At 41.1% G+C, this 27,881-nt stretch overlaps 1 protein-coding gene across 2 annotated transcripts in view; it reads right to left on the bottom strand.

Annotated features, from left to right (window-relative positions):
• Nucleotides 1-24,061, bottom strand: part of Nlrp2 (NLR family pyrin domain containing 2) — a 51,065-nt gene extending 27,004 nt beyond the window's left edge. Inside the window, exons 1-4 of one of the 2 annotated variants that reach the window (XM_021219498.1) lie at nt 24,031-24,061; nt 10,357-10,674; nt 8,425-8,469; nt 3,246-3,305 (exon numbers count right to left, since the gene is read on the bottom strand). In XM_021219498.1, coding sequence (XP_021075157.1) covers nt 3,246-3,305; nt 8,425-8,469; nt 10,357-10,633 — 382 coding nt within the window. In that variant the 5' untranslated portion in view covers nt 10,634-10,674; nt 24,031-24,061. Of the gene's footprint in view, nt 1-3,245; nt 3,306-8,424; nt 8,470-10,356; nt 10,675-24,030 lie in introns of those variants that run through there. The other variant, XM_021219499.1, reaches the window with a different exon arrangement.
• Nucleotides 24,062-27,881: the final 3,820 nt, after the last annotated feature.

Here is a 27,881-nt window from a genome sequence, read left to right as displayed (position 1 = left end):
GAGAGAGAGAGAGAGAGAGAGAGAGAGAGAGAGAGAGAGAGAGAGAGAGAGAGAAAGGGGAGTACTAATTGTGAAGAGGAAAGGTTTCAGGAGAGGAAGGGGGACAACAGAGGTAATGTGGTGAATTAAGATACAAATATATATGTATGAAGATGTCATTAAAGACCATTGTTATCTGTGGTGAATATATACTTGTCAATACTTAAAAAGCTGTCAGTACAGTTTGTTAGGATAACTTGTCTGTTTTCTCTACTGGACCAGAACAAGTCACAGGAGATCAGAAAATGAATCCCTGTGGCACCCACTGCTAGCTCATGATTACTGCTTGCAAAAACGCTAGTGGAAAAGTTGAGTGCTATCTGGCTGTAACACATCCCACCTCTCAGGTACCTACCAAGAGTGAAGACCTGTGTACACACGTGCTGCAAGAGACCAGGATTTGATGCTGCAAACCATCTCTTCAGTGTGAGAATTAAATTTATACTAACAATGGGGAATGAAAGCATGTAAAGGGCTAAGGAAAGACTCCCTTACTCCTCTGTTTACCTCTAACCAGGGTTTATATCACAAAGGTGTCTGTCTCTCTAAAAAGGGGAGGAGTTTTCACCCAGAGAAAGCGTAGAGAATCTATATGGTTTATTCTCCTTTACTATCCCCCTTGTGGCACATTGACTTTTCTCTCCCCACTTTCTGAAATTCACAACTCATTCCTGGAAATGCTCTGTAAGTCAGAATTTTAAGATTGATTTGATAGTATTTTTCATTTGCTGGGTATCTCCCACAAGAAGAAACACATATGTAATATAACTTCAATTTTTGCCTTAATCATTCTCATTATTGGGATCCAGGCAATCAAAACCAAGATGCTTAGAAACAAACTTTTTTTTTGTCTGTACATTTCATAGTAGTAGTATGCATTAAGTGGGGGAAAATCTGAAACATTTAAGACCTTAATATGAGATCTGAAATCCTGAGTAGTGCTATGTCTGAAATGGGACATTTATGGCACATTCTATCAAAGAATCAGGGGTGATTGCAGGAGTGGGAGTAGAAAAATCCACTGCATGCTGACAAGGAAAGCATTTCCAGGAGCTGACAGAGAAGCTGCACATGTGAATTCACTGCAGTCCTGGAAGCATGTACAAATCTTGTGTAAGGTCAAGACACACAAAATCCCAACCTAGTGGCAGTAACACAATAGACATACCTGAACATAATAAAGTCAGTTTACAGCAAGTCAATAGCCAACATCAAATTAAATGGAGGGAAACTCAAAGTAATTCTACTGAATTCAGGAACAAGACATGGCTGTCCACCCCTGTCCATATCTACTCAATATAGCACTTGAAGTTCCAGCTAGAGCAATGAGACAACTGAAAGAGATCACAGGGCTATGAATTGGAAGAGAAGGTATGATATGGTAACATAAGTGTCATCACAATTCCACCAGGGAACTCTTAAGCTCATTAAACGCCTTCCATGAAGTGGCTGGATACGACGTTAACTAAAAAACGTCAGTAGCCCGCCTTTGTACAAATGACAAACATACTGAGAAAGAAATCAGGGAAACAACACCCTTCATAGAAGATTAACCAGAATACGGGGGGGGGGGGAATTTAGGAGGCTGTGTGGAAACCTACTGCAGCAGAAACTCCCTGGAATCTAAGAGTGTTTCTATAGTGAGGATTCCTAGAAATAGAGGATACAGAGCCTGGACTGGCCATCTTTGGTAACCTGGGAGGTCTCCCAGTTGTGGGACAAACACCAACCCAACCACAAAACCTCCAACTTGTACCTGTTCTACCAGCAAGATGTGCCGAGGCAGTGGTGGCTCAGAGATCGTGGGAATGGCCAAACAATCATTGGTCTAATATGAGGGCCAAGCCATCAGAAGGAGTCCATGACTGACACTGACTGGATGGTCAGGACCCGAAAGCTGAATGGCTCAGAGACTTAGGGAAAGACTATGTGGATTGCTGTCTATAGGCAGGTGAGGGCGGGTACGAGATAAGGTGAGAGCCTGTGATTGGGCAGTGGAAAAGGAAGGTGGGCTGAGAATTTTAGAGATGAGTACAGAGGGAGATAAGGAGGAAAGGAGAGGAAGAGACAAGATGTAACCGATCGGAGAGGAAGAGGAGCCACACAGTTCTGGGAGCTGTAAGTATTGTGGATTTCTTAAATAGATGATTAAATTATAAGTAGGGAGTGCTTGCCCTATCTAGGTGTGTAACCTGTGTTTATATCAATTGAATTTTGACTTCATTGTGCGGGCATTTTGTAGGTTGAGAATTTACTAATATAAATCTGACTGATAAATTGCAAGCCTCTGGAGTTTTGATTTTACCAGGGCTGGAAATGTGAGCAGAACCCACAGCAAGAGAACCTTGAAGGGCAACCATGGAAAACCCTGAGGAGATCAAAGTAGAGAGTCACTGCATAGGGCTAGCCATGGAGGCAGCAATGTTGCTGGGGACAGTGAGTAGCCAGTGATAATGCACGATGGTACCTTTTAAAAATATTTCCTGCAACAAGACTAAACATGACTGACAAACCCCTTCTCCCCACAAAAACGTTTAATAAAATTATTCCCAAACCCATACGTTAGTGTCTAGCCCAATTGACATCAGAGAAGCTTCCTCTGGTAGTTAATGTGAATGGATGCAGAGACTCACAGCCAAAGGCAGAGCTTGGGGAACCCTATGGAATAGGGGAAGAAGGATTGTAGGAGCCTGGGGTGAAGGACACCTGGAAAACATGGACCGCAGAATCATCTAAGTAGGCTAACTAGGAGTTCACAGAGATTGAAGCAACAATCACAGAGCCTGCAGGGGTCTGTACTAGGTTCTCTGCATACATGCTATGGCTGTTTAGATTGGGCTGTTTGTGGGATTTGAGGGGAAGGGAAACTAGAGAGGAACGGGGCTAAGCATAGGGAGGGAATGCTGCAGTTGGGAATGTGTTGTATGAGAGAAAAATAAAAAATATAAAAATGAACAATTGTTTGGTTTTGAACTGGGGATATTAAAAATAATAAAAAAAAGATTGTGAACTAGAGAGGGGAGGGGGAAATGGAGGAGTTCGAAGTGGAGAGGGATGGATGGGCTGGTGTAATGTAGGATCAATGCTCATTAGGACATTATCAAAATAAAAGGGCAGAAGCAGACAAAGTGTCGTTTTCAGAAGTGTGGAAAGGAGGAGGTAGGCTTTGCGTAGCTTACAGTAACAGTGAATGTTGTAAAACTAACCTGGGTTTGGAGCTCTTTGAGTATAATTCCTTGGGGCAGGTAGTGTCTCTGAGGGTTCTCCTGAAAAAGAGACATCTTTCATTTGCCACTGTATGAATTCACGATTTATGAATATTTGGACATTCATATGATTAAAATCATATACCACTCCACATGCATACTTCTGTACACATGGGCTTGAATGCATACAGACCCCTTTCTAGTTAGAAGGCATATACTGTAAGAATAAAATGAATGGTATGATAAATTACCAATGCCATGGCACTATAAAACTGTGTATTCTATACTTTAATTCTATTGGTACTATGATAGGTTTATTTATGCCAGAACCATCCCTAACATGAGATACTCTGTGCACTGCTATGCTAAAACATTTTTGACATCATATGATGGGACTTTTCAGTCTTATCATCTCTTATGGAACCACCATCCTGACCAGAGTGTCATACAGCATATGATGTTCTGTGGTATGAGGAAGAGAAATACACAAGGACATTCCTAAAAGCACTAGCAAGCTTTCTGCAGGAAACTTCCTGGAGTCTGGGATGAATAAGCTCAGAAATAGGGTAGTATGTCAAAGAAGGATTTGAAGCTAAACCTTGGATCACAGATGGATGAGTTATGGAGCTGGAGAGAAGGCTAGATGGGTAGAGCACTTGATGACCACATGTGAGGGTCTCAGCTTGGATACCCAGAAGCTCACAGAAAGCTGGACACAGTAGTGAACGTCTGTAACCCCTGTGGTCTTGTGGTGAAATGGGAGGTGGAGACAGGAGAATCCCTGGGAGTTAATGAATTATCTATCCTGGAGCACAGCAGTAAAGAACAAAAGAACCCTACCTAGCATGAGGTGAAAGGAAAGAACGAACGAACACCTTCTGTTGTCCTTTAACCTCCAGATGTGGCCTTTGCATGCACAAGTCTGAAGTCACATGCACACACACACACACACACACGCACATGCATGTGAGTTAAAGAGTAGAATCTAGAAAACTTTTGGAACAATATCCAGGAGGTTACAAGCATCTGAAATTCAGGGAGGACTCCCTTGTGAAAACTTTCAACAGCAAGATTTCAGGAGAGAACTAAATAACTGCCTGACTAGAAACCAGGTTGACTTTTACCAGGGAACAGCACATATAATTGCACATATGCTGAGACAATGGCCAGTCAGAAAGCAAGTCTAAACATGAGGCTCTCTGAAATGGGGTGAATGGAAAGTTTTTCAAGCATAAAGAACAGAGTTCAAACCTCCAGCATCCATGTAAAAATCTGGCCTTAGCCATGAACACTTGTAACCCCAGTACAGTGGGAGGCAGAGACAAGAGGACTTGTGCAGCTTGCTAGTTCATAGGTGCCTAGCTCCAAGCTCAGTAAGAGATTCTATCTCAAGGGAATAAAGCAGAGAGTGCCCTGTGTCCTCCTCGGGCTTCCAGGTGCATGGGTGTACATACATACATACAGCCACAGATGATAATGCTTATCTGTGAATACACACAAGTAAGATAAAATCAAACAATAGAAACTAAAATTATACTAAGTGAAAGGAATCAGGCAGAAAGAGGCAGGCACCATATGATCTCAGATGTGAGATCTTAAAGAGCCAAACTCAAATCAAGCATGACGATACATACATTCTTGGAAGTCCAGAAATTAATGAGATAGAAGTAGGAGGGTTCCAAGTTTGAGGTATTTACTGGCCTATACAATAAGACTTTAAAAACAGAACAGATTTATTTATCTTATGAATAAGTTCTTGGGTTCAAAAGTGGGTAGTGATGTGTCGTTTCATGTGGATCTAACCATTACATGGGTAGTTGTTTATTAAATCATTGAATCCCTTGAATAAACTCAAACTTTCTCAACTGAATATTTAACGAATTTATTATCTGGTGATTGTTCACTCAGAATGTCTAGTTAACCATCTACCTTGTAGCAGGTACAATTCCTTAGAACCTTGTTAAATTCCAGATCTGATAGACTGTCAACTGATATCATAAGATCGATTAACACATCCCCTTAAAGCAGCTGGATGGTCTGGGCTTAGGCAGGAATGGTCAAGGGACCTTCGAAAGTATCTTTCAGTTGACTGCTGTTTAGAGCTCAAGTAATATTTTATAGTTCACCAGAAATGTCAAGAAGAGAAAACTGGAAAAATAGATACCCTAAATCCTTGTGATAGCTAATATTGTCAACTCAATACAGAGGAGAGAACTTCCAGGTCCATTTTGAGGGATTGTCCTTGAGGGATTGTCTTGATTCTGGTTAATTGATATGGAAAGGTCCCTTCTTAATTCTGGTATGATGCTTCCTTGAGCAGGGGATTCTGGACTGCGTAGAATGGGAAGAATAAGCTGAGCCCTGGCATGCATGTGTTAACTCATTGATCTCTTTCTTTTACCTTTGTGTTTCATTTATGTGTGTGTCTGTGTATTTGTATGAGCATCTTTCACATGTGTTCATGTGCTCCAGGAGTTCAGAAGAGGATATGGGACTCTTGGGGGTTTGAATTACAGGAAGTTGTGAGTTGCAGGGGGAAAACCCAACTCAGGTCCTCTGGAAGAGCAGCAAATGCTCTTAAGGGCTGAGCAATTGTCCTAGACTCTGGTGTCTGCTTTTGACTGTCAGTGCAATGTGACCAGTTCCCTCAGGTTCCTGCCTTTATAACTTCTCTGTCACGATGGACTGTAACCTGGAGTTATGATCCCCAATGAACCCCTTTTCCCTTATGTTACCATTGTCAAGATACTTTGTCCTAGCCACAGGAAAAGAAACTAAGATGGGCAGGGTTAATTGTTGTCCCTTTGAAGGACCAGACAGTAAATAGTTTCTGCTTTTCAACCCATATGCCTTGTACATTTCCACTTCTGTGGTAAAGCAGCCACAGGTAACAAAGGCAAATAGGCATCTGCATTCAAACAAAATCCATTCGATGGCATGGGCACAGAGGCACATGGCCATAACGTCAGCACCCGGCAGGCTGTGATGGAAGGATTTTGAGTTCAGAGTCAGCCTGAGCTATATGGTAAGAACCTGTCTTAATGAAGAAAAACGTAAATTAAGAAGTTTTATATAAAAGCTTGTTACGGACACGGAAGTTCAAACTCCCCATGATTTTGAGGGTGGCAGTGCAACATTTCCCTTTTTATTCTACCACTTAGGAATACAAAAATTGGGGGCACACGATAGATGAGCAGGTAAAGACATTTGCTACCAAGTCTGATGGCCACAGCAGGATACAGTAGCCACATCATGGACAATGGGAATTTAGAACTGAGATCAACAAGTTGTCCTCTAACCTTCATATGTGTGCTATGTCATGTACATGCATGTCATTCACAGACATACAAATAAAGTGGAACTGTAACATTCTAAAAGGGACTCTAAGCTTATGCACTTTAGAAATAGGGATAATGGGGTTCTATATTCGGCATTTAGGCAACTATAGTTTGTTTTTGTTTTTGTTTTTGTTTTATTTTTGAGACAGGGTTTCTCTGTGCAGCCCTGGCTGTCCTGGAACTCACTTTGTAGACCAGGCTGGCCTTGAACTCAGAAATCCGCCTGCCTCTGCCTCCCAAGTGCTGGGATTAAAGGCATGCACCACCACCGCCCGGCTTATTGATCTTTGGTCTAGGTCAAATTTTGTCAGTGAGTGGTCATGAACCGCAGACTTATAAGTAAGTGCTGATACTAAATGACGGTTGACGGATGATTAGCCTTAAATGGACATTCATTATCACTTCTTCCAAGGTTCAGGGAACATTGCAGAAGAGGGGATGTAAAAGAATGTACGAGCCAGAGAGGAGGAAAATGCTGTGCTCCAGGTAGGACAAGGCTGATGTACTCTTGAACTCTTAGCATAAGTAGTTAACTGCATAAGATTGGGCCTGTCAATATACCATCCAGAGGGAGCAATGTTTCTTCAGTGATGTACCTACTGGTAAGTTGCCTATGTTCCTGCGAACAGATCCTCATCCATGCTCCTTTAAGCAATGCTAGTTAAACTTACCAGTTATATGCCTAAACCTGCAGAGACTTGATGTGCCTGGGTTGTGCGATACCCAGGGGGTGGGCCATGCTCTCAGAGGAGAAGTGGAGGGAGAATGGGGAAACTTTGTGAAGGTGGCAGTAAGTGGGATGTAAAAACAACAGAACCAAGACGTAACCCTGATAGGATACCCATGTTCCAGTAAGCAGTTCTAAACTCCTACTCACACAGTAGGATGACTCAAAGGATTTTTTAAAAAGGATTATATGAAGTTCAGCGTGCACTTGCAGACTGGAGTCTAGTATGGCTGTCCTCTGAGAGGCTCCACCCAGCAGCTGACTTAAGTCAAATGCAGACACCCACAGCCAAACAGTAGATGGAGCTCAGAGACTCTTATGGGAAAATGGGAGAAAGGATCACAGCCCCTAAGGGGATAGGAACTCCACAGCAAGACCAACATCAACTAACCTGACCCTTGGGTCTCTCAAGAGACCAAACCACAAAACAAAGAGCATACATGGGCTGGACCTAGGCCCCCCTGCATATATGTAGTAGATGTGTAGCTTGGTCTTCATGTGAGTCCCAAACAGCTGGCCCTGGGGCTATCCCCAAAGCTGTTGCCTGTCTGTGGGATATGTTCCTCCAGCTGGGCCGCCTTGTCTGGCTTCAGAGGGAAGGGAAGTGTCCAGCCTCTCAGAGTCTTGGGAGTGCTAGGGTATGGAGATTCCCAGGGGGAGTCCCACCCACTCAGAAGAGAAGGAAGGGGGGAACGATTGTGGGAAGGGGTTGGGTGGGAGAACGACAGTAGAATAGAAAAGGTGGGCATGGAAAATGGAGAGCGTATAATGGCAGGGCAGGAAATATGGATGGACACAATCAAAATGCATTATACACATAAAGTTTTTAAATAAAAAGAACAAATTAAGAAAAAGGAAAACCAAGCCCCAGCCCATCTCCCTGGCTAAGGAACAGCTTCTTCTTCCCATCTCATCTGTACCTGCTGGCTCCTATTAGACAGAATCTTGCTGGAGCTTATCTTATCACTACCCAGTGCTCAATGGGAGACAGGCCAGACTTTAGGGAACATCTTTTCATATCCTTTGGTGTTTTAACACAGACTCATATATTTTAAAAAGGACTCCTAAGGGATTCACATCTCCCTTGAATAAAAATTATCCACAAGGAACTTACTTTGCTTAGAAGAAACCTTTTCCTTAGGTGCTTCTAATACTGCTTCTGCAAAGAAAAAAAAAAGGTAGACGAAATTTGCATGTTTCCCCAGATGCATTCCAACTGTTTTTCACTCTGGCTCAACTCTTCTGTGGGTAACAGGGTGCTTTCTGAATGTATAATGAGGCTTGCCCCACAGGAGGGAGCTCTTGTCTGGTTCTGTGATCATAGATTCTAGAAAAGGGATGTGTATGGTGGTTTGAATGTGAATGGCCCCTGTATACTCAATGTATGTTTATCAGCTGGTGGACTGTTTAGAAAGGATTAGGAGGCATGGTCTATTTGTAGGACCTGTGGGTGGGGTGGGTGTTGAGGTTTCAAAATAGGCATCAGGCTCAGTCTTGATCTTTCTCTACCTCCATCTTGAAGATGAGCTATAAGCTCTCAGTTTCCATGCCTAGGTGAAGCCCTACATTAATATTTTATTATTTATTCCCAATCACACATCCTACATGTCAGTGTACCTTGTGGTTTCTTTTTTTTAGGACATCTCCAAGAATAAGCATAAAACAAAGAGTTTCCATTGCAGGAGATTTCATTTCATTGTAGACATCTGACCATGTCTACAGCCATTTGAAAGTTACAAGTTGAGGAAGGTACTATGCTGCTGTCGGGTACAGGAATTTGGAAGTGACAGAAGGGAACCAGGGATGCTACTAAAGATGAGAGAATAAATTCACAGAATGCTCCCATTAGTGATATTGGTGGCACCATATGCCTTAGTTTCTGAGGCAGAATCTCCCGTTAGCCAGGGGCTCAACAGAAAGTAGGCTAGGCTGCAGACCTAAAGGATGGTAGAGGTATGCATTTGTAAGAGAGTATGGATATGTACATATGTAGATATTTACATGCCACTAGGTGAAGGAAATCTAAGTTAGGACTGAAAACAAAATGGAAAGTACACTCTAACTTATCATCATTCATAATATCTAAAGATTTGAGGTCATGGTTGGGATAGATGGATCAGCAGTTAAGAGCACATACTCTCTTACCTAGGACATGAATTTGGTTCCCAGCATGTTGGGGACCTTGTTATTGCCTGTAACTTGAGCTACAAGGGTTCTTGCCCCTTGCTTCTTGCCTTTGCCGATACCTGCACACACATGATATTCATAGACACACACACACACACACACACGTGCATGTACACACACAAGTCTAAAACTGAGTCTTAGGAAAGAAAATAAAAACAGGATTGTGAATAAATTGTACATAAACAGCATCAGTTTAAGGACACCATGAGAAGGAGCTGTTGGTAGTTACCTCACATGCTAACAGAAGGGGAAAAAAAAACCCAGACAGATATTCCTCAGACTTAGTGAAGCTATAGCATTTGTTCTATGAATAGTTCTGCAAAGCTCAACGCTATTTCTGCATTTCATATTTCATATACATAGGGAGCAATGGTGCCTGTGTTTGTGTGGGCACATGTGTGTGTGTAGGCAAAAAGATAGCCTTGAGGGGTCATTCTTCAGGTACCGTACACCTTAGTCTCTGAGGCAGAGTATCCCCTTGCCTAGGAGTTCAGCAGCAAGAAGGTTAGGCTGGCTTCCAGAGAGCTCCAGGGCTCCTCCTCTCTCCATCACCTCCCTACTGTTGGGATTACATGTGTGCTATAATGCTTGACTTTTAAAGTTGATATGAGTCTGAAGCTCAGACTCAGGTATTCATGTTTTCATGGCAAGCACTTTATCTCCTCAGTCTCTTTATTTTTGAGACAGTGACTTACCATCTAGCCTAGACTGGTCTACAACTCCAAACGATCCTCTCGCCTCAACTTCCCTAGCACTGGAATTAAGGTGCTACCCATCATGCCTGATGTTGGCACAGATCCCAAACCCTTTAAGACAATTACTCTTTTCTAGGACACAGTATGGAAGAGTTTCTGCTCACCTTCGACTTGCTTCGCTACCAACTTAGCTAGATCTACACGGTTTATTTCCTCTAAGATCCTGACAGTGACTTTCACTGGGGTGCTGGGGTAGTAGTCTGTGAGAATCTCTGCTAGCTGAGCTCCGTTGGCCAGGTCCATTGTCAGTGTGTTGATTTGTTTCATTGTATCTGGCAGAGAATAGCTCCTTAATGTTCTCTTGAAATTGTTCAACTCAGTCTTGTCCAGCTTTCTCAGGGCATCTTTCAGGTTGAAACCCAGCTGATCAAAATGTTCCATCCTGACCCACAGGTGAGATCTGAGGTTCCAGCTCTAGAGAACTGTGGGGGGAAAATAGGGTCAATGAGACAACTTCCTTAACTCAAATACTAGTAACCTTTGTGCCATAGCAGGGGTTATCAGCAGTCTCCTGCTCCTTTAAGAGCAAATTCCTCCCCCTCAAGGGGGAGGGAGAATGGGTGAAGAATTCTGGGGGGGGGGAAGCAACATTTGGGATGTAAATAAAATAATTAATTAAAAAAGAATAAAATTATGTAAATAGCCAAAAAAAGGAACAAATTCCTAATAATGGTAAAGTTCACATAGAGTTCAATTCCTTCACTTAATTTAAGGGATTCATTTGAGAGACTTGGTCCCATTGAAAACATGTAAGACTCTCAAGTCACATGAAAAATCTACAGTGCCATGTCTCCTGTGCCTAGGAGATCACCGATGACCAATTACTTTTAAGCTCAATGTATAAATAAGCTGATAAAATCCATGGTGTAAGTCTCCATAACAACCTGATACGTTACCTTATGCTGTCTATACAGTAAGACAGAGTTTTGAGTCTGCATGAGGTGAATATACATAGAATGTTTATAGGCAAAACCATATGGAGAAGGCATTCTAAGTGAGAACAGAAACAAAACAGATCATATAGTTTTATATGTTCTTAAAAAGCCCAAGACTCTCAAGACCAATCCCCTATAGCAGGCATTACATAGTAACAATATTACATAGTAACAATATTACATAGTAACAATATTACATAGTAACAATATTACATAGTAACAATATTAAGCAAGAGTTTGGCAACAGTTGAATGGCAAAGTATTTTCATTTACCACTGACCCAGTAGAACGGTAAACTGTTGCAGACAATATACATGGATTTTCGATAGTGTTCATGTAGAAGAGAGGATGGTTGTGCTCATGACAAAGCCTCTGCTGATGGCCTCAGGGTATATATACTTATCTCCAAGTTCATTAAATTGCTCACATTAAATATGCACATATGTACCTTGTGTTACTTCATTTCCCCCTCCACTCTCCTGAGAAGTAATTATCAAAATGGCATCTAATCATGTTGGGTAATGTGATCGAATATACATATAAACCGAAATATTATAATCAAAGTGCTGAAAATGACGTCAAATAATTATTTGGCAAGAAATTTTCAAATATTTATTATTGTTTCCTGAATAACCTAACACAGTTGAAGCACAAGAAATTGACCTTAAATCCAACTTCATAAAGATGATAGAGGCTTTTCAAGAGGAAATGAATAAATTCCTTAAAGAAATACAGGAAAACACAAATATGTGAAGGAAATGAATAAAACTATTTACAATCTGAAAATGGAAATAGGAGATCAACAAATGATTAATGGGACCTCAGGAAATTGAAAAGGCAAAGGACACTGTCAATAGGACAAAATGGCAATCTACAGTTTGGGAAAATACAGACAGAATCCTGCAGTTGGAAAACAGAGGGAAGAGAACAGGAACTACAAAGGGATTAGCAACAGAATGGAAGAGAAAGAAGAGAGAATTTTAGGTGTAGAAGATATGATTGAAGAAATGTATACACCAGTCAAAGAAAATGTTAACTCTAAAGGGTTCTAACACAAAACACCCAGGAATTCTGAGACATTATGAAATGACTGAACCTACAAATAATAGGAATAGGAGAAGGTTCTCAGCTCAAAGGTACAGAAAATATCTTCGACAAAAACCATAGAAGAAAACTTCCCAAACTAAAGGAAAAATTGCCTATAAACACACAAGAAGCTTAGAGAATACCAAATAGATTAGAGCAGAAAAGAAACCCCCCTCAGCACATAATAGTCAAAGCATATAGAAGAGAAAGTGGGAGGTAGCCTGTAATGTACCGGCCAAGGAGACAATTTTCTGAACAGAATAGGCCAGTGGTCAGGCTCTAAGATTAATAACTGATTAATGGAATCTTATGGAAACTACAAAGCTTCTGTAAGGCAAAGGACACTGTCAATAGGACAAAAATGGTAGCCTACAGATCGGGGAAAGATCGTCAATAACTCTAAATCTGACAGAGGGTTAATATCCAAAATTTATAAAGAACTCCAGAAGTTAGACACCAACAAACCAAATAACCTAATTAAGAAATGGGATACAGAGCCGGGTGTGGTGGCGCACGCCTTTAATCCCAGCACTCGGGAGGCAGAGGCAGGCAGATTTCTGAGTTCGAGGCCAGCCTGGTCTACAAAGTGAGTTCCAGGACAGCCAGGGCTATACAGAGAAACCCTGTCTCAAACAAACAAACAAACAAACAAAAAAAAACAAAAAAAAGAAAGAAAGAAAGAAAGAAAGAAAGAAAGAAAGAAAGAAAGAAAGAAAGAAAAAGAAATGGGGTACAGAGCTAAACAGAATTCTCAATAGAGGAATCTCAAATAGCTGAGAAACAGGTAAAGAAATATTCCACATCCTGAGTCATCAGGGAAATGCAAATCAAAATGACGCTGAGATTTCCTTCTTGCACCCATCAGAATAACTAAGATTAAAAACTTCAAGTCACAGCGGATGCTGGTGAGAATGTGGAGAAAGGGAACACCCCTCCATTGCTGGTGGGATTGCAAACTTGTACAACCACTCTGGAAATCACACTTGGGGTTTCTCGGATAAGTATAAACAGTCTGCCTAAATACCCAGCTATACCACTTGTAGTGGCTATTCCTGGTTGTCAACTCGACTATATCTGGGATGAACTACAATCCAGAATTGGAAGGCTCACCTGGGATCCTAATCTGGAGGCTGGGAGATAGAAGTTTCTGACCTGGATCTTGGTATGGAGATCTTGAGGCATAGTGGCTATGGATTCCAGATGATTAATACAGGGAGATCTCTGAATTCAAGGCCATCTGGGATTAAAGTTGTGGTGGCACACACATTTAATATGGGCGACACCTTCTGCTGGAGACTATATAAGGACATTGGAAGAAGGAAGGCTTTTCATTCTCTCCTTTGCCTGCTTGCTGTGTGGGACTGAGCAACTGCTAGATCCTTGGACTTCCATTCACAGCTGTTACTGACCATTGTTGGGAGTTGGACTGCATACTGTAGTCATCAATAAATTCCTTTACTATATAGAGACTACCCATAAGCACTGTGACTCTAGAGAACCCTGACTAATACACTACTCTTGGACATATATACCCAAAAGGTGTCCCACTATACAACAAGGACACATAATCAATTGTGTTCATAGCAACTTCATTTATAATAGCCAGAAACTGGGAAACAACCTAGATGTCTCTCAATTGAAGAATGGATAGAGAAGATGTGGTTCATTTGTACAGTGGAATACTATTCAGCTATTAAAAATGAGGACATCATGAATTTTGTAGGCAAATGGATATAACTAGAAAATATCACCCTGAGTGAAGTAACCCAGACCAAGAAGGACACACATGATGTGTACTCCTGATAAGTGAATATTAGCCATAAAGTATAAGATACCCATGACATACTCCATAGACCTGAAGAAGCTAGACAAGCAGGAAGGCCCAAGCAAGGATGCTTGAATCTCACTTAGAAGGGGGAATAAAACAGTCATAAGTGGCAGGTGGAGGGAGGGAACTGGGTGGAAGAGGGCATGTAGAGCGGAATGGGGAAATCATCTGTTTGAGAAACAGGAAAGATGGCTTTAGGGCCAGGAGAATGAATGGATATTTGTAGCAGGTGGGAGTGTGGGGGTGAGGAGCCTCTCTAGAATGTGCCACAGACTTGGAAAGATGGATGCTCCCAGGAGTCTATGGGGATGACCTTTTCTGAGACTCTTATCGGTGGAGATACAGAACCTGAAGAGGCAACCTCCTGTAGCCTAACAGCCCCCCCCCCCAAGTGGAGGGATAAGGACACCAACCCACTCACTAAATTTTTGACCCAAAATTTTACCTGTCTACAAGAAATGTAGGAACAAAGATGGGGCAGAGACTAAAGGAATGGTCAATCCAATTACCTGTCTAACTTGAAACACATCCATGGGCAAGCACCAATCCTTGATACTATTAATGATACTCTGTTATACTTGTAGATAGGAACCTAGCATGACTGTCTTCTGAGAGGCTTCACCCAGACTCTGACTGAAGCAGATACAGATATCAACAGTCAAACACTGGATATATCTCTGGGACTCTTATGGAAGAGTTGGGGAAGGATTGAGGGCACCAATGGCGATAGGAACTCCACGGGAAGACTAACAGAGTCAACTAACCTGGACTCTTGGGAGCTCTCAGAGGCTGAACCACCAACTCAAGAGCATATATGCACGGGACTGAGCCCCTCCACCCTCCACATACGTAGCAGATGTGCAACTTGGTCTTCATGTGGGTCCCTCAACAACTGGATTGGGCTGTTACCTGTCTCTGGAATCCATTTCCTTAGCTGGGATGTCTTGTCTGATGTCAATGGGAGAGGATGTGTCTAGCCTTACAGAGACTTGATGTGCCAGGGTGGGGACATACCCAGGTGGCCTCTACCCTCTCAGAGAAGGGGAAGGGGCAGGGGGGGCAGACTGTGTGAGGAGGGAACCTAGAATGGGGGGGCAATGATTGCAATGTAAAGTGAATAAAGTTAATGGAAAAAGCCAAACAAAAAGCCTATTAAATGTACAGAAGAAAGAATATTAAAAGCTGCAAGGTACTTAAGCATGGAACCAAGTTGGGGGATGGAGCCACACACTCATCTACAAAATTTTAATCCAGAATTGCTCCTGTCTAAAGGAAATTCAAGGACAAAGAGTGGAACAGAAACTGAAGGAAAGGCCATCCAGCGACTGCCCCACCTGGAGATCCATCCCATATGTAACCACCAAACCCAGATAGTATTGCTGATGCCAAGAAGTGCTTGCTGACAGGAACCTGATACAGCTGTCTCCTGAGAGGCTCTGCCAGAGCCTGACCAATACAGATGTGGATCCTTGCAGCCAACCATTGGACTGAGCACAGGGACCCCAATGGAGGAGTTAGGGGAAGGACTGAAGGAGCTGAAGGGATTTACAACCCCATAGGAAGAATGACAATATCAACCAACCAGACTCCCCCCAGAGCTCCCAGGGGACTAAACCACCAACCAAAGAATACACATGAAGGGACCCATTGTTCCAGCTGCATACCTAGCAGAGGGTGGCCTTATCTGGCATCAATGAGAGGGGAGACCCTTGGTCCTGTAAAGGCTTGATGCCCCAGTATAGGGGAATGCTAGGGTGGTGAGACGGGAGTGGGTGGGTAGGTGGGGGAGCACCCTCATAGAAGGAGGGTGAAAGAAGGTTGGGATAGGGTATTTGTGGAGGGGAAACCAGGAAGGGGATAACATTTGATTTGTAAATAATAATAATAATAATATTAATAATAAAAGCTTCCATGGAGAAAAGCCAAGTGACATAAAGGAAGACCTATCAGAATTATACCCAGCCTCTCAACAGAGACTCTAAAAGCCAGAAGGGCCTGGGTAGATGTCTTAGAGACTCTAAGAGATCACAGATGCCACCCCAGAATACTATATCAAACAAAACCTGTAATCACCACAGGTGAAGAAAACAAGATATTCTATGAGAAAACAAATATAATATCTATCCACAAATCCAGCCCTATAAAGATAAGGAAAACTCCAACACAAGAAAGTTAACCATACCTAAGAAAAGAAGAAAATAACTGCACACCAACAAAACCAAAAGAAGGGACACAGATACACACACACACACATACACACACACACACACAGCACCAACATAAAAATAACAGGAATGAACAATCATTGGCCATTAATCTCTCTCTCACCATCAATAGACTCCATTCCCCAATAAAAAGACACAGGCTAACAGAATCCATCATTCTCCTGCATACAAGAAACATACCTCAAACAAAGATAGAAACTATCTCAGAGTAAAGAAATGGAAAAGGGTTTTCCAAGTAAACAGACTCAAGGGGTAAACTGACAAATCCATCCCAATATCTAAGAAAATACTTTCAATCAAAAGTAATTAAAAGCAATGGGGAAGGACACTTCATACTCAAATGAAACATCCAAGATGAAGTTTCAATTCTGAATATCTATGCTCTAAATTCAAGGGTACCCACACCCATAAAAGAAATATTACTAAAGCTTAAATCACACACCAAGCCCCACACATTAATAGTGGCAGACTTCAACACCTCACTTTTAGCAATGGACAGGCCATCAAAATAGAAACTCAACAGAGAAATAATGAAACAGAACTTGTGAGTCAAATGAACCGAATGGATATCTACAGAACATTTTGCCCAAACACAAAATATACCCTTTCCTCAAAACCTCATGAAACCTTCTCCAAAACTGATCATATATTCATTCACCAAGATCACAACAGATACAACAACATTGAAATAACCTCTACTATCTTATCAGACAACCATTGATTAAAGCTGGACTTCAACAACAGAAATAGAAAGCACATATATTTATGGAAACTGGACAATTCTCTACTCAATGATCACTGGGTCAGGGAAGAAATAAAGCAATTAAAGACTTTCTAGAATAAAATGAAAACGAAGGCACTGCCTACCCAAATTTATGGGGTACAGCAAAAGCAGTGCTAAGAGGAAAGTTCATAGCACTAAGTGCTTTCATAAAGAAATGAGAGAGATCTGATACTATCAACTTGACAGCACACCTGAAAGTTCTCTAGCAAAAAGAAGCAAACACAGTCAAGAGGAGTAGGTGGTAGAAAATAAACTCAGGGCTGAAATCAATTAATTAGAAACAAGGAACAGTACAAAGGGTCAATGAAACCAAGAGCTAGTTCTTTGAGAAATAAGCAAACAAAAAGCAAAAGAAAATAAAAATGAGATAGACAAACCCTGAGCCAAGCTAAATAAAAGGCAGAGAGACAGTATCCAAATTAGCAGAGATGGAGAGGGGGGTGTAACAACAGACACAGAGGGAATCCAAAGGATCATTTGGTCTTATGGCAAAAGCCTGTACTCCACAAAATTGGAAAATCTAAATGAAATGAACTATTTTCTTGATAGATACCACTTACCAAAGTCAAGTCAAGATCAGGTAAACACTATAAACAGCCCTATAAGCCCTACAGAAATAGAAACCATCATTAAAAATCTCTTAACCAAAAACAAGACAAAACAAACAACCAACCAACCAACCTCAGGCCAGTTTTGGTGCAGAAATCTACCAGACTTTCAAGGAATACCAATACTTCCCAAACGATTTCACAAAAGAGAAACAGAAGTAACACTACGTAATTCATTCTATGAGAACAAAGTCTCCCCAATAACTAAAACACATAAAGTCTCAACAAAGAGAATTTCAGACCAATTTCCTTTATGAACACTGATGCGAAATACTCAATAAAATACTCAAATCAAATCCAAAACCACATAAAAACATCATCCACCATGATCAAATAGGATCCATCACAGGCAAGCAGGATGTAAATCCATCAATGTAATCTACCATTTAAACAAACTGAAAGAAAAAAACCTCACATTATCATCACATTAGATACTGAAAATTCCTTTGACAAAATCCAACACCCTTTCCTGTTAAAAGCCTTGGAGAGATCAGGGTGCATATTTAAACATAGTAAAGGTGCTGTCCTCCCCCCAACCTGGAACTGGGACAGGCTTGATTGCTGCAAGCAACCAGTTCTTTTTTTGATGTTTTGGTTTGAGTTGGTTTAGACTTTTTTTTTAAACAGAATTTCACTGTATACCTCTGTCTGGCCTGGAATTTGTTATGTAGACCAGGCTGGTCTTAAACTTACAGACATTCACCTGTCTCTGCCACCTGCAAGCTGAGATTAAAGTTTCTGCTGAGGTCTGAGAACAGTAGTGTGGCTGAAACTGTTTTAAGAAGATACTTTTCGATGTTTGGGCATGAATTCTGCAGCCAGTCCCACAACACCGAGAGGAAGCTCCACTCCCAGGTTCCCTAACCATGCCCAGGACCACAGGATCCCAGAAGCTTGGTCACAGCAAGATATCAAGGGTCTAGAGACAGTTTAACTTCCAAGAGCTCTGACACACCTAGGATCTCAGAATCCCAGGATCCCAGAGACAGCTGAACTCTGAGGAATTCTGACATAACAGAAAGGACAGGATCCAGTCAAATATAGCAAGGGCTGGTAGCACTAGAGATAATCAGATGGAGGGAGGCAATCATAAAAATATAAGCAACAGAAACCAAGGTTACTTGGCATCATCAGAACTCAATTCTCCCACCATAGCAAATCCTGGATACACCATCATACCTGAAAAATAATATTGGAATCTAAAATTACTTCTTATGATGCTGATAGAGGACTTTAAGAATGAAATAAATAACTCCCTTTTAAAAAACAGGAGAACACAGGTAAACAGGTAGATGCCCGTAAAGAGGAAACACAAAATCCCCTTAAAGAAGTACAGGAAAAATACAATCAAACAGGTGAAGGAAATGAACAAAACCATCCAAGATCTAAAAATGGATATAGAAACAATAAAGAAATCACAAAGGGAGACAATCCTGGAGTTAGAAAACCTAGGAAAGAGATCAGGAGTCATAGATGCAAACACCACCAACAGAATACAAGAGATAGAAGAGAGAATCTCAGGTGCAGAAGATACCATAGAAAACACTGACACAACAGTCAAAGAAAATGCAAAAAACAAAAACTTCCTAACCCAAAACATCCAGGACACAATGGATGAGAAGACCGAACCTAAGGATAATAGGTATAGAAGAGAGCTAAGATTCCCAACTTAAAGGGCCAGTAAATATCTTCAACAAAATTATAGAGGAAAATTTCCCCAATCTAAAGAAAGAGATGCCCATGAACATACAAGAAGCCTACAGAACTCCAAATAGACTGGATCAGAAAATAAATCCCTCCCATCACATAATAATCAAAACACCAATGCACTAAACAAATAAAGAATATTAAAAGCAGTAAGGGAGAAAGGTCAAATAACATATAAAGGCAGACCTATTAGAATTACACCAGAATTCTCACCAGAGGTTATGAAAGCTAGAAGATCCCGGGCAGATGTCATACACACCCTAAGAGAACACAAATGCCAGCCCAATTTACTATAACCAGCAAAACTCTCAATTACCATAGACAATGAAACCAAGATATTCTATGAGAAAACCAAATTTACACAATTATATTTCCATAAATCCAGCCCCGCAAAGGAAAATAGATGGAAAAGACCAACACAAGGAGGGAAACTACACCCTAGAAAAAGCAAGAAAGTAATCTTTCAACAACCCCAAAAGAAGATAGACTCACAAACATAATTTCACCTCTAACAACAAAAATAACAGGAAGTAACAATCACTTTTCCTTAATATCTCTTAACATGAGCGGACCCAATAAAAAGACATAGACTAACAAATTGATTTCATAAACAAGACATTTTGCTGCATACAGGAAATGCACCTCAGTGACAAAGACAGACACTACCTCAGAATAAAAGGCTGGAAAACAATTTTCCAAGTAAATGGCCCCAAGAAACAAGCTGGAGTAGCCATTCTAATATCAAATAAAATCAACTTGCAACCAAAAGTTATTAAAAAGGATAAGGAAGGACACTTGATGCTGGTCAGAGGAAATATCTACCAAGATGAACTCTCAGTTCTGAACATCTATGCTCCAAATGCAAGGGCACCCACATTCATAAAAGAAACTTTACTAAAGCTCAAAGCACACATCGCACTCCACACAATAACAGTGAGATACTTCAACACCCCACTCTGAGCATTGGACAGATCATGAAAACAGAAACTAAACAGGCACAGTGAAACTGACAGTAGTTACAAACCAAATGGATCTAACAGATACTTATATAATACTTCTTCCTAAAGCAAAAGAATATACCTTCTTTACAGTACCTCACAGTGCCTTCTCCAAAACTGACCATATTAATTGGTCACAAAACAGGTCTCAACAGATACAAGAAGACTGAAACCTTCCCATGCACCCTATCAGATCACCGCAGACTAAGGCTGGTCTTAAATACCAACAAAAACAGTGGAAAGCACACATACACAAGGAAGCCTGAACAATGCTCTACTCAATGATAACTTGATCAAGGAAGAAATAAAGAAATTAAAGGCTTTTTAGAATTTAATGAAAATAAAGACACATCATACCAAAACTTATGGGACACAATAAAAGCAGTGGTAAGAGGAAAACTCATGGCTCTAAGTGCCTCCAAAAAGAAACTGAAGAACAAAAAGAAGCAAATACACCCAAGAGGAGTAGATGGCAGGAAATAAACTCAGGGCTAAAATCAACCAAATAGAAACAAAAAAACTATATAAAGAATCACCAAAACCAGGAGCTAGTCCTTAGCCAGACTAACCAGAGGGCACAGAGACAGTATCCAAAGTAATAAAATCAGAAATGAAAAGGGAGACATAACATATATCTTAAAATAATTTTTCTGTTTGTTGAATATTCACAGTTGAAAATATTAAAATCATGTTCTACAAACAAAAAATTACCTAATCANTATTTTATTATTTTACAGTAAAATTAATAATTATGTAACTTGACAATTTGATTTTGGCATAACTGACATAGCAACATAGTTTTAATCTGAGCATTTTTCCAATGTGTGATTTGAAAATTTCTATTCTGTTCATCCATATTGATTATTCTTAATAAGTTCCTGAACTTTTAAGTAGAAGTTATTACAGATATTCGATGTTAATTATATTGTTCATTATTATTTGAAATTTGTCTTTGTAATTCTATTAGCTCTTTGATGTAATATTTTGAAGCACTGTATTTATGTAAAAGAGTAGTAATTTTACATATTGATGAATTGTTTAAATCTTTTTCTCAAAAAAAATCATGTGTTAAAATAAAGGATGTATATAGCAAAAAAAAAAGATACTTAAAAATAAATATACACATAGTAAGGGTAATATACAGTAAGCCAATAGTTAAAACTGTTAAGTGGAGAAGAACTTAAAGCAGTGAAGGTAAAGTCTGTGACAAGGCAAGGCTGCCCACTTTCTCCAGGTCTATTCAATATAGTACTTGACATGTTAGCTAGAGTAATTAAGGAAAAAAAGGAGATCAAGGTGATACAATGCAGAAAGGAAGGAGTAAAAAATGTGCTATTTTCAGGTGATTTTCTAGTATACATATTTGATCCCAAAATTCTACCAGGGAATTCCTACAGCGGATAGACACATTTAACAATGTGGCTGGGTACTAAATTAATTAATAAAAGCACCTGTAGCCCTCCTGTATACAAATGATAAATGGGCTGAGAAAGAAAACAGGGAACCACCACCCTTCAACACCCTTCACAATAGCCACAGATAATTATAAAATGTCTTGGTGGGTCACTAATCAAGCAAGTGTAAGAGGGGATGAAGGATTGTGGGAGCCTGAGGGGTCCTGGACACCACAAGAAAACCTACAGAGTCAACTCACCTTGGTCCACTGGGGCTCACATAGTTTGAACCACTAACCAAAGAGCATGCAGGAGACAGACCGACATATGGAACAGATTTTCAGCTTGGTCTTCGGGTTGGACCCCTAACAACTTGAGCATGGGTTGTCTATGACTCTGTGGCCTGACTTTGGATCCCTTGCCCATAGCTGGTCTGCCTTGCTTAGTCTCAATAGAAGATGCACCTACTTCTACTGTAACTTGATATACCCACACAAGTTGATATCCATGGGATCATATCCTTCTCTGAGGATTAAGGGAGGGGGAGATAGAGGTGAGAGGGAGGAAAGGGGGGGATGGAGGGAAAACTGTGATCTGAATGTAAAGTAAATAAATAAATCAATGGAAAAAAATCAAACTACACCCACAGAGTTAGAAGTTTTCTGTTAGATTAGCGGGTAAAAAAATAATTGAAAAAAATGTGAGTAGAAAGGATGCTATGAGACCACGAGGCTATGACACAGACAATGAAGTTTCCAATTGATTCTACATAGACTGGGTAGACAGTACAGTTCATACAATTGAAAAGAAAGCAAGCAAGCCTCAGCTAGCAATAATATTCTACTGAGGTGCTGGGCAGGTACCTCAGTGAGTAGAGTCATGTGTTGAATGAACACCACAAGACGCTGGATTTGGTCCCTAGGAACAAATCAAATAAAGAGCGTGTAATGTCAAACAGCCTTCCACCAAATCACCATAGAAAAGCAAGGGTGTGTGATATGTACTGGGTATAAGAGTATCTGTCTGCATCTCACAGAGGTACATGGTACAACCATGAAAGCTCACCAGGACCTCCCAGCTGTGGTTTCCAAAGCCCTTGCTCCCCTCTGCCCTGTGTTAACTGGCTGTTGACAGGCTGTGAGGAAGTGGGGCAGCTCTGTGTGCTTGCCTGAGGAATAGTTCTGAGGTAGCTAGATAAATGACACCTGCTGCTAGACCATGCCCGCCACTGTCTGCTGTATGCAGGTGAAGCAGATACATGCAGGTTAAGTGGAAAGTTACCGTTTCATAAAGGAATTCGAGTGTTTAAGGAGGTACTAAAAAATGCCTGGTTTTGAAACATTGAATGGCAGAGGATTAGCAAAGGCATCTAGGAGACAACTGCAAATCCCATGCAGGCAACAACTGGGACAGATCATCACTGAAGACTTAATTCTGAAGCTGAATTAAAATTAACTTAAAATGCTATATCATGCCTATGGACAAAATGTGATGGATTCTGCTAATGGGAGATGATACGCCAGGCATTGTGGACCATGTCTAGAAGCTTGGTTTTTCAAGAGGCTAGCCTGGACTATAGTACAAGACCCTGTCCCCCAAAAAGGAGGTGGAGGAGAGGGGGCTCTCAGAACAAAATCCACAGCATCTTCTAGACGCTACCCAAAGCTATGCACAGCACCTGGGAGGCTCAGGTGTTGCAGATGCCTGTATCTCTGTGTTCTGCCTCCCCTCAGAGAACAGAAAGGCACTCTGACACCAAACTCTTGCCTGTTCTCACAGCCAAACTACACTTGCCTCTGAGTCTCTGAACACAGGGTTCAAACAGAAGAAAAGGTATTGTAAGCCTTTGAAGGGGTCATTGGGGAGGGCTTCTCTAGGTCAAAAATCTGAGGGCTGGGCATGTGGTTCATTCATTTGACTGCTCGCCTAGTATGCACAAAACACTACATAAATTCAGCACAGGCACAAGTCTGTAACCCCAGCGGTCCAGAGGTAGAGACAGGAGGATCATCAGTTCAAAAGCATCTTTAGCTATAGGGCATATTGAAGACCAATCAGCCTGGGCTATATTTGACTCTGTTTCAAAGACCGAAATTTGAGTGTAGACCCCACACTCCGTGATTCTTCCTGGCAAAACAAGCAAACATTTAAAGAAAGGGAGCTTTATCAGAGAGACAATGAAAAGAAGAGTTAACTGCGGGATTAGTGCTCACCTCTCCACCACCAGCATCCACTCAGTCTCACAGTGCTGCAGGTATAGGAAGGCATTCTTAAAGGTGATTGACTCCCCACCCAGCACTGTGATTGGCCCTTGGGATTCAAACCCACCCCTGAGAAATTTCTCTCTAGGAATGGGATAGGCGGAGACTGATCTCTCTCCCTGAGCCCTATGCTGTTCCTACTCACACCGGTGGTTTGGAATCTTGATTGCAGTTAGACTTGTCTACTCCGGGGAAGGAGGTAAGGAGGGGTATGTGTCATTTCANAGTGCTAATGTCCTCAGAGTCTGTTTCTGGGTCCGGTGGNNGTCAAACATTAAAGAGCCATGAAAATCAGAGGGAACTTGAGAAAGGGCAAGGTAAAAGATGGTGATGGTGGAAGAGTGACAATTATTGTGTTTCTCTCATATAAGAACCTTATATATGTATATATAGTATGTGCATCAGGGAAATGGGGCTTGTGGATCATGTTGCTCATAGTTGGAGGTCAGGCATCAACCTGGGGGATTGGGGAGGGAAGTTGTCTCCTTTTGTCATGTGGGTCTTGGGGATGAGGGATTGAACTTAGTTGTCAGGTTGAGGGCAAACACCTTTACCTGCTGACCCATCTCANTGGTCATGGAATGTAGATTTAAATGAATACACACAATAGCTCATGTATGCCTTTAAGACAAACTTCTGGTTGGGTGTGGCAACACACACCTGTAATTTCAGCATTCCAGAGGCCGATTTAAAGTTTAAGGTCAGCTGGACTACAATCTGAGACCTTGTTAAAAAAAATCAGTCTTGGCTTTTCTGGTGTGTGTGTGTGTGTGTGTGTGTGTGTTAGAGAGGAGGAATGGAGAGAGTGGGAGGGAGGGGGAGAGGAAAGGGAAGTGGGGGGGTGGGAGGAATAGGGACTGGTATTTAGGGCTTCACACATAAGCAAGCAATCTATTACTGAGTTGTAATCTACCCTTCATTTTATTTATTTGTGTATCTATTTATTAAGTTGCTGAATTTTGTTTGGGAATTCTGAGGAATCACTTAGAGCCAGAATCTGGAGCACGATTCAGTCCACCATTAAAGAAGAAATTTTGTTAAAAACCGAATGTTACTCTCCACGATCCAGACTTTGCTTGTTCTGGCTGTTCTGAGATTTGTGAGACAGGCTCTCACTATGCAGCTCCCACGGTCCCAAAGCTCACGGTGTAGAGCCGGCTGATCTCAAGCACACAAATATCTGCCTGCTGATGTTTGCTGAGGGCTGGGATTAAACACATGCTCTGCCATGCCCAAACCTGAGACTTCCTGAGACAAGGCCTCTCTTTGTAGTCTAAACTCATCTAAGCACACACTGAAGCTCAGGCTAGCCTCCAAGTCATGGCAATCCTCTTGCCTCAGCCTCCTGAGTGCAAGGAGTCATGCCAGCTTAGTTCTGAGACATTTGCCCAGTTCTGCAATGCTTTTGAACTTAAACTTTTCAGTGATTCTGTTGAAACACTATCCGTTTCCATATGCATTTTTAGAAAGTTCATACTTTTTGCTTTTGTCTTGGCAAGCAATCCCTATACGTGGCAGGCAGGTGTGTGCTATCTTTGAGTTACATCCCAGGCCTCAGGTGATCCCTTTTCTGGCAGAATTAAGGAAGAGTGAACCTTATTACTCTGTCAAACCAATTTAGCCACTTTCAGATATTTCTTCTCTTTTGAGTCCTGAGTTTTTACAAAGTCAGTTGAACAACTTCATCATGTCCCCTTGGGATCTTAGCATGTGTGACTCCATTTTGTTTTTTGCCTGGCTTGTTGGAATCCATGATAAGTCTTATGATTTTATTTAACAATTTATTATCCTTGTATAGGTCTATACACAAAGTCACATTTATGTGATCATATGATGTCCTTGGTGCATANCTCACATACCCAACTGTCATCTCACTTATTTCCAATTTTTCTTCTTATTTAACGTCACTAGCACATACATGAGCTTATACAGTTATAAAGGATCCACAGGTGAGAAAAAAATGCCCATTAATTTTCTTTATAAGACTGACTAAATTTTCCTGCAATTTCTCTCTCTCTCTCTCTCTCTCTCTCTCTCTCTCTCTCTCTCTCTCTCTCTCTCTCTCTCTCTCTGTGCTTCTCTTGGTCTCTCCCTCTCCCTGTCTCTCCCTCTCCCTACATATTTCTCTACCTCTCTGTCTCCCCCCTCTCTTTCCCTTTCTCTGTCTCTGTATATGTCTGTGTATGTGTCCATCTCTTTCCCTTTCTCTGTCTCTCTCCGTCTCTCTCCGTCCCCCCATCTCTCCACGCCCCCCCATCTCTCCCCATCTCCCTGTCTCCCCTCTCTCTCGCCTTCCTAATTGTGGATGCAATGGGATCAGCTGCCTCACACTCCTGCTGCCAAGCTCTCCCTACCATGATGTGTACCCTCAATCTGTGAGCTAAAATAAACTCTTCTCACCTGTAAATGGAGGGAACAAGCAATGGAGAGATGGCACAATGCTAAGAGCACATGCCGCTCTTGCAGAGGTGGGCTCGCAACCATCTCTAATCTACTTCCAGAGGCTCCAACATGCTTCTGTGACCAGGCATGCAGGTGGTGCACATATGTACACATAGGCTAAACATTCACACAGATAAAATAAAAGTAAATTTTAACAAGTTGTCTACCTGCTTTTCAGGTTATGTTGAAAAAACAAATGTGAAAATCAAAACATCTTTGACACCTCTAAAGTAATATTGCTAAAATACTCTTTAATTTTGCAGGGAGAATTAATACAGTGACTTTTGTTCATTTTCAAGAAGTCAATATTTTGGTTGCGTTTATGAATTAAATTCAGACAAGCTATTTGCAGACTATTCAAGTGAGTTGAAAGAGTGACGTCCAATAAAGTAAATATTACTTGTTTATTTGCTTTAAATATGTATTAAATATTTAAATAAAAATATTATTTGTTAATTTATTTATTTACTAAAAATAAATAAAATAAAAATATTATTATTTATTTATTTATTTGCCAAGCATCTGCTGTGCCACCGAGCATGTGCTGTCACTGAGAAAGTTCATCCCAGCCTGAGGAAGCCTAGTCGCCATAGCATAGGGTTAATAAGAGCCAAGAGAGATCTTCTGCAGAGATTAAACACCAAGGCTGTATCATACCAAAAAACAAAACAAAACAAGTAGAGAGTCATGAAAATGTCCCGGCACACTAGAAGTAAGAGGTTTGACAATTCACTGATCTAAGAGCTTTGGATTGGATTGGTCACTTTTTCTCTTTCCAACAGAAGAATATCAATATGTTAATAGTTCTTCAACTGACTGGTTTTAATAGGAATACTGTTAAGCTCTGAAGACCCAATAAAAGCTAGATAATTACCGAGAAAAATCGTTCTCAGAATTTTACAGATTCAGGTTCATTTGAAAGGGAACCTCCTGTGCTCCTTTGCCAAGAGCCCAGAGATTATACAAAACATTCAGTGTTACATTCAGGACAGTTCTGAGCAAGCTAAAATGGCTAGCCACCCTGACTTGTGGCTTTGGAAACTACTAACTGGATGCCTCAATTCCAAATTCTTATTCCAAATATCAGTTTCCTCCTGTCTAAAAGAGAGAAGGTGTAAAAATGCAAGCACAGTGCCTAGGAAGTTCAAATTGTATCCGCCATCAACTTTAATGACTAATATACTGAATAAGACAACAATGACCCACTGAACACTGTATTGGACTTTCTCTTTGTCGGGGAAGTTATTTGACTGATATTTGTGTTATTTGGTGATGCTCCTTCCAATGTAACGAATCAACTGCATGAAAGACTAACCTGAAAGCCCTAGGGCAGTGAGTCAGCAAATCTTGTCTTCTGCTCC

The sequence above is a fragment of the Mus pahari genome, chromosome 19 (assembly GCF_900095145.1).
Source record: "Mus pahari chromosome 19, PAHARI_EIJ_v1.1, whole genome shotgun sequence".
NCBI classification, from domain to species: domain Eukaryota; kingdom Metazoa; phylum Chordata; class Mammalia; order Rodentia; family Muridae; genus Mus; species Mus pahari.
Note: the sequence above shows the minus strand (reverse complement) of the source record. Positions and strands in the feature narration are given on the sequence as shown.